At 51.1% G+C, this 9,547-nt stretch overlaps 1 protein-coding gene across 1 annotated transcript; it reads right to left on the reverse strand.

Moving 5' to 3' along the window:
• Positions 1-2,175: 2,175 nt before the first annotated feature.
• VOLCADRAFT_93696 (uncharacterized protein) lies at positions 2,176-4,093 on the reverse strand (the record flags this gene model as incomplete). Its single annotated transcript, XM_002952990.1, has 4 exons — positions 2,176-2,373; positions 2,499-2,532; positions 3,582-3,643; positions 4,046-4,093. 4 exons carry the CDS (start codon positions 4,091-4,093, stop codon positions 2,176-2,178), a joined length of 342 nt encoding a protein of 113 aa, XP_002953036.1.
• Between the last annotated feature and the right edge of the window lie 5,454 nt (positions 4,094-9,547).

The following is a 9,547-nucleotide window of genomic DNA, read 5'->3' on the forward strand; positions in this document are numbered from 1 at the left end:
ACCCAACCGACCGTTAACCCAACTGATCGTTAACCCAACTGGCCGTTAACCCAACCGACCGTTAACCCAACCGGGCCGTTAACGCCATTCAACCGGCCGGTTGGGTTAATGGGCCCCAAACGGTCGGTAACCGGCATGTTTATGCCATAGCAAGTGATAAAGGATACTAATGGGCCCCAAACGGTCGGTAACCGGCATGTTTATGCCAAAGCAAGTGATAAAGGATACTAACCACCAAAGGGAACGATAGAGTTGGGGTGGGACCATATACGTTCCAGCATCCTTGCCAGACGTTCAGGTCCCCCCTTCATAGCGTCACCACAATGTAATCCCCGGCAATTATCAGTCAGACATACGCGGGCTGGAACCCGTTATAAAAGAAACAAGTTTTCAAGTTTGAAAACATGTCTTGAATTACTGCATCGAATCAAACATGCATACCGTCAAAAAGATAGAACACTGATAACACGCAGAAAGACCTGCCTGCCTGATGGGTTTTGCGGAGGATAATGGGATATGCGGAGGATAAACAAGTGGACCAACATCAAGGACAGCTGGCAACAATACATGTCGCCGTACGACTTTATCGCATTCACCACCATTATTCTAGGAATGAAGATGAGAAGCTAGCTGTGTGCCATCGGCTACATCCACGCACACTGCCTGCACCGCCTTGTCCGATACCGCTGTTTCCGATTTTTTGGGCGGGGCCCCAGCGCGAAGCGCCCAGGGGGGCCCCGACCTGTAGGATTGCCCATGTCCGTGTGTGTGTGTGTGTGTGTGTGTGTGTGTGTGTGTGTGTGTGTGTGTGTGTGTGTAACGGACCAAACATAATATCTCGCCTGGCTGAAACGCGTTATAGGTACTATACAGCATTCTCTATTGCAAGGTATCTCGCATGTAGCCAACAAAAATCGTATGAGCGCAAACAAGTTTGGCTGCCTCAATTGACCGAGGCCAAAGTCACATCAACGCCTCTCGCGCTAAATTTCATCGCAAAAGGTACCGCGTATCTCATATTTGAATTCTTAGATGACGGCGTATGATAACTCGAACTCCCAGGCCTTGAGTGTGTAACGGACCAAACATAATATTTCACCCGGCTGAAACGCGTTATCGGTACTATACAGCATTCTCTATTGCAAGGTATCTCGCATGTAGCTAACAAAGACCGTATGAGCACAAACAAGTTTAGCTGCCTCCATTCACCGACCTCAAAAGTCACATCAACGCCTCTCGCGCTAAAATTCATCCCGAAAGCTGCCGCGTATCTCACAATGGAATTCTGAGATGACGGCGTATGATAACTCGAACACCCAGCTTGTGTTACCATTTGCCGGCATGGGCAATCCGACTTGCCACCAGCAGGCCAACATAATTTGCTTTCATTTCTCTATGAAATACANCAGCTGCTTGTTTGTACATTTACTTTGGCCAATGCACGGGGGCCTCCTGAGACTTGCGGTGTGCCCCGATGAAGCCCGCGGCTGTGGGGCGGATTGCTGAGGCCGCTGGCGCTTCGGGGAAAACATCACAGACAGCACCGAAAATCACCCAGCTTTCGTTACATTTGCCGCACGGCATTCCGACTTGCGTTCTCCGCACTGTCCATGCGGCATGCACCCGTAATTGCCGGGTCAGGCATGCACCCCGGAATGCCGGGTCCATTCCGGGTGCATGCCCGGAATGGATGCGATTCGCGTGGAGCCCGCAGACGTTGCTGACGATTCCGCCGGTGCAAGCTTAGCTCTCACACCATCAGCACTGCTGCAACAAAGCACATCTCCCAACCGCGTTGACACTACCCATCAATGGTCACACTTGCCACCCTTGCTACCGGCCTGTACGGATGCAGAGGGGCCCCGCCCTTTTTCCGGCTTCCTTGAAGCCGACACCCAACTTGTCTCTCCCTCCCTCTCCCTCCCTCTCCCTCCCTCTCCCTCTCCCTCTCTCCCTCTCCCTCCCGCTCCCTCCCTCTCCCGCTCCCTCCCTCTCCCTGTCCCTCCCTCCCTTTCCTCCCTCTCCCTCTCGCTCCTGGCAATAGCACAGCATCACGGCCTGCCCGGCCCCATAGCTGCCGCTGCCCTACTACTACCCCCTCGGCCAGCTGCGCGCCGCAGCGTGCGGCTCTCATTACCTTCTCCTCCGTCCTCCCTCCTCCATGCTCGTCCTCCCTCAATCGATCACTCCTTTCTCCCGGAGGATCAGCGCAGACTCTTCGCGGTTAGCAGGCTTGCGGCCATTAAAAAACTGTGTGAAAACGGATAAGGGGAATCTATCATTATCTTGACAACAAGGTTGAACGAAGCAAGGAACACGCGGTAGCTTTACGTAGTAGTAGTAGTAGTAGTAGTAGTAGTAGTAGTAGCTTAGCTGCGCATGAGTGTGTGCGTGTGCGTGTGCGTGTGCGTGTGCAACTCGACGCACGGGGTTTTTAAGCACCACAGCTTCAAACCCCCCCGATAGGTTTAGGCTCCGATCCAAACTTACGGCCTTACCTGCATCCAGTACCGCTGGCGCTTGTTAGAGAACCTTTTTGTGGTTTCAGGAGGGAGGGATTACCAGCGACAAAAAAGGCAGAGGCAGGTAGATGTTAAGACCTTTAGGAAGCAAGAAGCAAGGCAATCAAGAGGACAACATCCCTCTCCCACACGGCAGCACGAGTGGGTAACTAGCTACCGTACTGATACGATGAACTGGTGGTCCAATTTGGTGATTGGCGTCACATCACCAAGCCGTATTAGCCGTATAAATGAACGCATGCTTTACGGGGGTGTCGTCACTAATTGCCGTGCCGAACAATACACCCACATTTCCCTAATCTTAGGGAAGATTGGCAAAACACATTTGATTGGCACCTTCACCGGTACGGCATTGGCCGTGCGCACCCTCGTTTCGGGCAGCGGGGCAGCAACCTCTTTCACTGATTTCAGCCGAGAGAGTGTGAGAGAGCGGAGCCCGCTGCCGTGGGCCCATTTCTGGAAAATTACCACTATACGAGACGCTTTGTTACTGATAACCGGAAGCCTAGAGCAATAATATAAATGTGCCGGTACAAGCACTGGATGGGGATGCCGCAACACACGGCCTCTTATATACCCGCCAAATCGTACGCTTCCCTTTCTGCGTCTCCGTTTGGGAGTTTGGGTGTCAGAAAGTAATAGGCCGGCTGGTCGGCGAAGGGACTCCGGAAAACCAGCAGTATGTACAGCGCGGATAGGGGCCGCAGGCGTAAGTTTGCGTTAACTAAAAAAACGGTGGCGGTTTGCGTTAATAATAAAAACGGTGGCCGATGTCATGAAAACGTCCCCCGCCCCGCCCAACCAACTCAAAGCCGGCCCCTTTCAAAAAAGGTGAACCAGCACGTCCTTGGCGACCCTTGCGCCTTCGGCTCGTATGGGTAGTTTTACAGGTATGGGGTCACGCACCCCCAACCACGTAACACACACAAAAAAAGGTGAGGGCGGGTTCATACTTTTAGGTCAAATGAACTTCTTGGTTGTGTCTTACTCATTATGCAGCGCGTTCGTATCATAGATTTCGTCTATCAAAACCTGCCAAGCTCGCTCACTCCGACCTACCAGTCGGCAACCTGCGAGAGTGTGAGCCCGGTCTTGTCACGCAGCTCCTCGATTTCCTTATCCTGCATGCCGGCACGCAGGGAAGCTTTTTTATATTTAAGATATTTACAAATAGAGATGCGTGCATACGTCGTTCATGTTTGTGTATGTATCAACGTATACCGCGATACTCACGAGGCAGACAGGGGCACGGCGGGCGATGTCGTGCAGCAGTTATGTTGAGAACTGGCAACATCAGCAGCAGCAGGAGACCACACACACGCCGGGCAACGGCCGCGGCCAGGCATACGTATACGGCAAGGCATATACATATAGCAAAATGCACATGGCCAATGAGAAGAAATAGGCTTGTGCAAGTATGTATGACGGTACGTCGGTATTTGGGCACGTCGGTATGTCGGTATATCGGTATGTCGGTATATGTATGCCGCGGGAGAGCGGGCGAACGAAGGAAGCCCACTCACGCTCGGAAAAGGCCACACCAAGTTCGCCGTGTACCAGTTCATAAGCATGGTGTTGGCCGCCGTTGGTAGCAGCTTGATAAGAATTTATGTGCAGTGGGGATGTATTTATATACACAAGTTCAGCCAAGTAGCTAATTAGGTAGATACGTCCAGCGGCTATCGATAGATGGGCGGCTTGGTAGCATACCTTGGGGGATGTTTCCATGGATAGAAGATGCATGGTCATTAAATTAAACGACTAGTTCAGGGTACAAAGACATCCGCAAGAGAGTCACCAACGTAGCTTAGGCGTCCTTAGACTGGAGCAACCTGAATAAAAATAGGTTCCAGCGCTGAAGAGGAACAGGACCAATTATCATCGGCGCATAATGTAATGGAATGTTGTAGGAGATCATTATCAGCGTGCTGTGTTGTAAGTATATAGTACGGGCGCCGCAGAGGCTTTCGCACCTGTGAAACGCTCGGTAGACGAATCGCCGCCGCAGCTCGCGTTGAACCTATTGTCCTCAAATCAAGGCGGCGGGACTTTTGACCCAATATATAGTAATATACAGTGTTGTACTAGCTTCCTGCACTGCTTCTAGCATTTTCGGACCTTCAACATGAGCGCCATGCCACTCCAGTTTTCATATGAACAGTGTAAAGCCAAAGCAGCTGCTCGGAAATCAGCTACTATTTCATCAATCTACAAGTAATCCATAAGCGAAATACTTTAAAATTACAGGAATTCAGTCCTCATTATTGCCACTGCTGGGAAGCCTGACGATTCGACGCCTTCCCGTTTGACCGCCCAAAGGTTGCCCAAGGTACTCTGATAGAAATGGAACTTTTCCTATACCAAGCAAATTATGAAAAGGAAACATTTTTTGAAAATAGCATTGTCCAGCTTGGGATGAACATGCTTCCACCGTATGAGAGGCCTGGTGAGGCTCTGCTCGCGCGTAGCTACCGCTGAAAGACGGACTGCCCTGCCCTTTTACACACACATCACAACAAAGATTATGACGGCTCAAATAGTAAGCGAGCAACGACAAGGAGAAAAAACCAACATTCAACGCCAGTTTGCTGTATCTAAGGCCAGCAGCTAAGGATGTTGTGAAAACGACGTTGAACTGCGAAGAGACATCTTGACAGCGTATCATGGTGTCCCTTACACAGGCCACCGCGGTATTGACCGCACCAAACAAGCGATCACACAAACATATTGGTGGCCAGGGCTTGACTCTGACGTTAAAGAACACGTCAAAACATGCCCCCAATGTCAGCGTAACAAAGCAACAAATGCAAAGCCGGGTGGATTACTGCAGCCCCTTCCCATTCTAACGGAGGTGTGGGAAAGCGTGACAGTGGATTTGGTTACACAGCTACCGACAACCCGCAATGGGCACGATGCGATTGTAGTGTTCGTGGACCGGCTGAGCAAAATGACGCACTTTGCTCCCACACACACAACCGCCACAGCTGAAGATGTAGCCCGCCTCTTTGTGGCTACCGTCTTCAGGCAGCACGGCTTTACAAAGAACATTATTTCAGACCGGGACTCTCGCTTTCATCGTAATTTCTGGAAGGAAACATTTCGCCTGTTGGGCGCCCACCTCAATATCAGCACAGCCTTTCACCCGCAAACAGACGGGCAAACGGAACGCATGAATCGCGTTCTGGAAGAGACACTCAGGCACTACATCTCACCCACTCAAAATGATTGGGATGAGCATTTGCCACTGATTGAGTTTGCCATAACCAACTCAAAACAGCGAGCAACGGGGACAACCCCCTTGAATGGTGGTCGGCAACCAAAAGTGTTCCGGTTGACCTTCACCTAAAAACCAAGGTGGTGCCTGCCGCACAGAAGCAAGAAGCGATGCTTCACGAGCATAAAAGCAAAGCTAAAAAGTTTCTCTTGGCTGCGCAACAAGACCAGAAGGAAGACGCCGACATGCATAGGCGTCCAGTGTGTTACGAGGTTGGGCAGAAAGTGCTGTTAAGTACCAAAAATATTACATTAAATTAAAAAACTCCTGGAACCTAAAAGCTGATGCCCAAGTTCATCGGCCCATACACGGTTGTCGCTCGCGTGGGCAAAGCCGCGGTAAAACTGGACTTACTGGCGGCCTCCCGCCTACACCCGGTCTTTCATGTCTCTTTGTTGAAATTGAAATGTTGAAATTGTACAAAGAAGACGTAAAGCGACAGCCACCGGCGCCACTCGTCATTGAGGGTGAGCCGTACTTTATGGTCGAAGCCATTGTCGACCATCGTGATGTTTCAGTCCGAGGGGGACGCGGGAAAGACATGTCGAGAGTATTTGATTAAATGGGAAGGTTACGACTCTAGTCATAATACCTATGAACCAGAGGAATCTCTTCGCCAGTCTACTCCCTTCTACCCCGAGAACGCTGAATGCACACCAACTCGTACAATCACCGATTAGTCCACGTCTCTCGGAGATCAGATAAGGGGAGCAGCGAAGGCAACCATTTCAAAAGGAAACTATCGCTTTATCTTTATTACATAGCTATAATCCAAACATAGGCCCGCGGGTGTACCGTACTCTGAAAGTTCCGGTGAGACTAGATGTGTAACGACGCAAAAGGCCCATCTGAGCATCCCGGGTTTCGCCTTTGCTGGGTTACAAGATTTGTCGAGAGACATGAGATTGGATGGCTGATAGACTCCGCCTAGGAGCCCGAGATTGGCGGACAGTCATACTGAGCCTGAGACCTGGGGTTAGCTGACAGGCTGACGAACGTGCGTTGCAATCTTTGTGGGTCTCGAAAACCCTGCTAGTCTCGTCATAAGGCCCTTCTGCGTGTCTTTCATAATCATTTTCTCTCAGGCTGACATGTTTGTGCCTCTGGCGCAAATGGTGGTGAGCACTCGCATCTACTCATGTTGTACCGGCCCTTCATTCCAGCTGTGTCTTATTACAATTCCTGCGACTTGTGATCGCCACCAGATCACCACCGATGACACAAGAATATGCAGTCTCAGGGCTAGCCTGTGACTTTAAACGCTTATCTGCCTGTCCGAGCGCACGAAGCCACTGCTGTCACAGTCAGAAATGTATGTAGTGAAGCCACAGCCACCGAATGTACTACGCACATTAATTAGTACACACATCTACGCAATAACGTCCTTTTTTTATCCGTAAACAGCATTAGTGAGGATCTCCAGACGGAAGACAGGGTACAAGAAGGTTGAGAAATCGGAACAGCGGTGGGGACCTGGGCAGAGTTGATGCACCTGGGATGTGAAATGATGCGTTTCCTGCGAAAGCCATCGAGAGCCGTCTTACGTGGTGACGGCTGATACTAAGCCGACGGCCAGATAAATGTTTTTTACAAAAAAACGTAATTCCACTTACGGCGCAACCATCGTGTGTACATAGCGTGCGGTGTCACTTTCTGAGACTCTGGCCCATGAACATTTCCCCATCTCCCCTCCCCTTTTCCACTCCACCACACCTTCACTCGCACACTCGCACGTCCACCGTGACGGCGCCAACACAAGCACCAGCTGTTCTCTGTCCCCTTGGGTCTTACACATACTCGATGAACTTTCAACCGTCATTTACACTGAAACTTCGTTAGCTAGGTCCTCAAGGTGATCTCACTATGCCCCCAACGACCCGATGCTCTCGCGTGTGTTCAGCGTTGCTTGGGCTCTCACACGCAGATGACATGTACCTCCATCACAATCGCCACAGGCCCTCCAGCGCACGAAATATGAGTAGCCTCAACAAGAATTTGTACAAGAGCTGCAGTGGCTGCAGTTGCAGGATAGGGTGGTGATTTCCATAGTCGCTTTCAGGGGGCTGTTGTGGGAACGATTCCGATGAGGCGCACTCGTTTATCGATTTAAATTTCGGCGGGAGATTGTTGGGAGTCCATCGTACACTACAGGAATTGGGAACCTTATGCAATCTCGCTCTTTTAAGTGTGGCGGAAGAAGAAACGCACGATCTTGCAAGTTACATATACATGCGAAATTTTTTGTCCTTTCTTCTTCGTCTTCTTGATGTGACGATGTGACGAACACACACATCACACGCGGCAACACACACACACACACACACACACACACACACACACTGTTGTATCCTGTAAAGGTTTTCTGCAACGGTTTGGGCGCCGAATCCTAACTGTCGGTGGTTATCTCGTCCACTCCGATTTACCGAACTTCAATATTATTAACTAACACCCGTCAATTCCGCGGTCGGTGATTACAGGTTAAAACTAATACTGCTATTAGTTTAATTGCGGCTACTGTTAGCTGCGGCGGCTAAAGCGACTACTGTTAGTCGTCCGCCACCTTAATGCCGCACTGCTGCGGAAGTCCATACCTGCGTATGGGTGGGGGTTTTACCTGCGTAAAGCTGGGACCTGCGTCCCAGTTTCGTCTGACCGAGCGAGAGTAGTTCCTGCGAACTATGGCTTCTGGATACGGCGCCGCCCAATCGTACTGGGGATTCTTATCGGCGCGAGGCCCAAGTGGAGTCACTGATGACTATTTATTCAAGACACTTGTCTCAATCGGTATCTTTCGATGCCCCCATTATGTGGTTGTGTCGTCTGAACTCTACAACAAATCTGGTACGGACCAGTCTCATTTCCGCTTCCGCACATTTTCTTTCAATTGGCACTAGTATGAACTTTCTTTGTGAAGAGACTACGTCGGCCGATTCGGAAGATTTCGGTCCCTTGGCGACTTTTGCTGCTGACCTCGGCAATGCGGTGATGGCTGCCGCCGCATCCGCGGGTTGGTAGATTCGCCCTACGTTTTGTTGAAGTAATCCTAGTTTTTCCTCCTCTAACTGTTTTTAGATTTGCAGGCCCTCTCGTTGTAGCGGGTTCTGCTATTCCTACCTCTGCTGCGATCCCTCGCTTGCGCGAACTTGTGTACCTCTCCCGTGGTGCATTGCAAGCAATCGAGGCAGTCCATCGCTGTGCTGAGGAAGTCTTACTTTTCGGTAGGGTTACCTTTGCTACCTCTTTTTACTTGGCTTTTCGGGTTGGGTCGCCTCGCCATGTTGCCTGCCAACTCCGGAAACGCGCCTTTACCTGTCCTCGGGGATGGTCAGCAGGGAGCTTTAAGTGTAGTTCCCCCTTCCTGGAACGTAGCGGATGGGGTCAGGCGAAATCGCTGGGGTCCGCCGGATTTAGTCGCTGAGGGTTGTCCCGCGCGGACAGTCCCTATCGCTGCCCCGGTGGTTCCTGTTAACCCTGTCGCTGCCCCAGTGCCTCACGTAGGACAGGATCCCACGCCTGTCGCCGCTGTTCCGCCGCCGCCGTTGCTTGTAGCCTCCTCCGCACACGGCGCTGGCGGCGCAGAAAGGGCTCCTACGGCTGCTGCATTCTTACCAGTGCAGGACGTTGAGGTACTTAGACTTTCCGTCCCAGTTCCTAGATTAAACTTTTCTTCCGACCTTCGATCTCGCGAGTTAGGTCGTGCTGCGGCAGATAGTACGCGCGCGTTCGCCAGGGATGCGAAGCAGTATCTTCA

Source organism: Volvox carteri (genome assembly GCF_000143455.1).
Source record: "Volvox carteri f. nagariensis unplaced genomic scaffold VOLCAscaffold_33, whole genome shotgun sequence".
NCBI lineage: Eukaryota > Viridiplantae > Chlorophyta > Chlorophyceae > Chlamydomonadales > Volvocaceae > Volvox > Volvox carteri.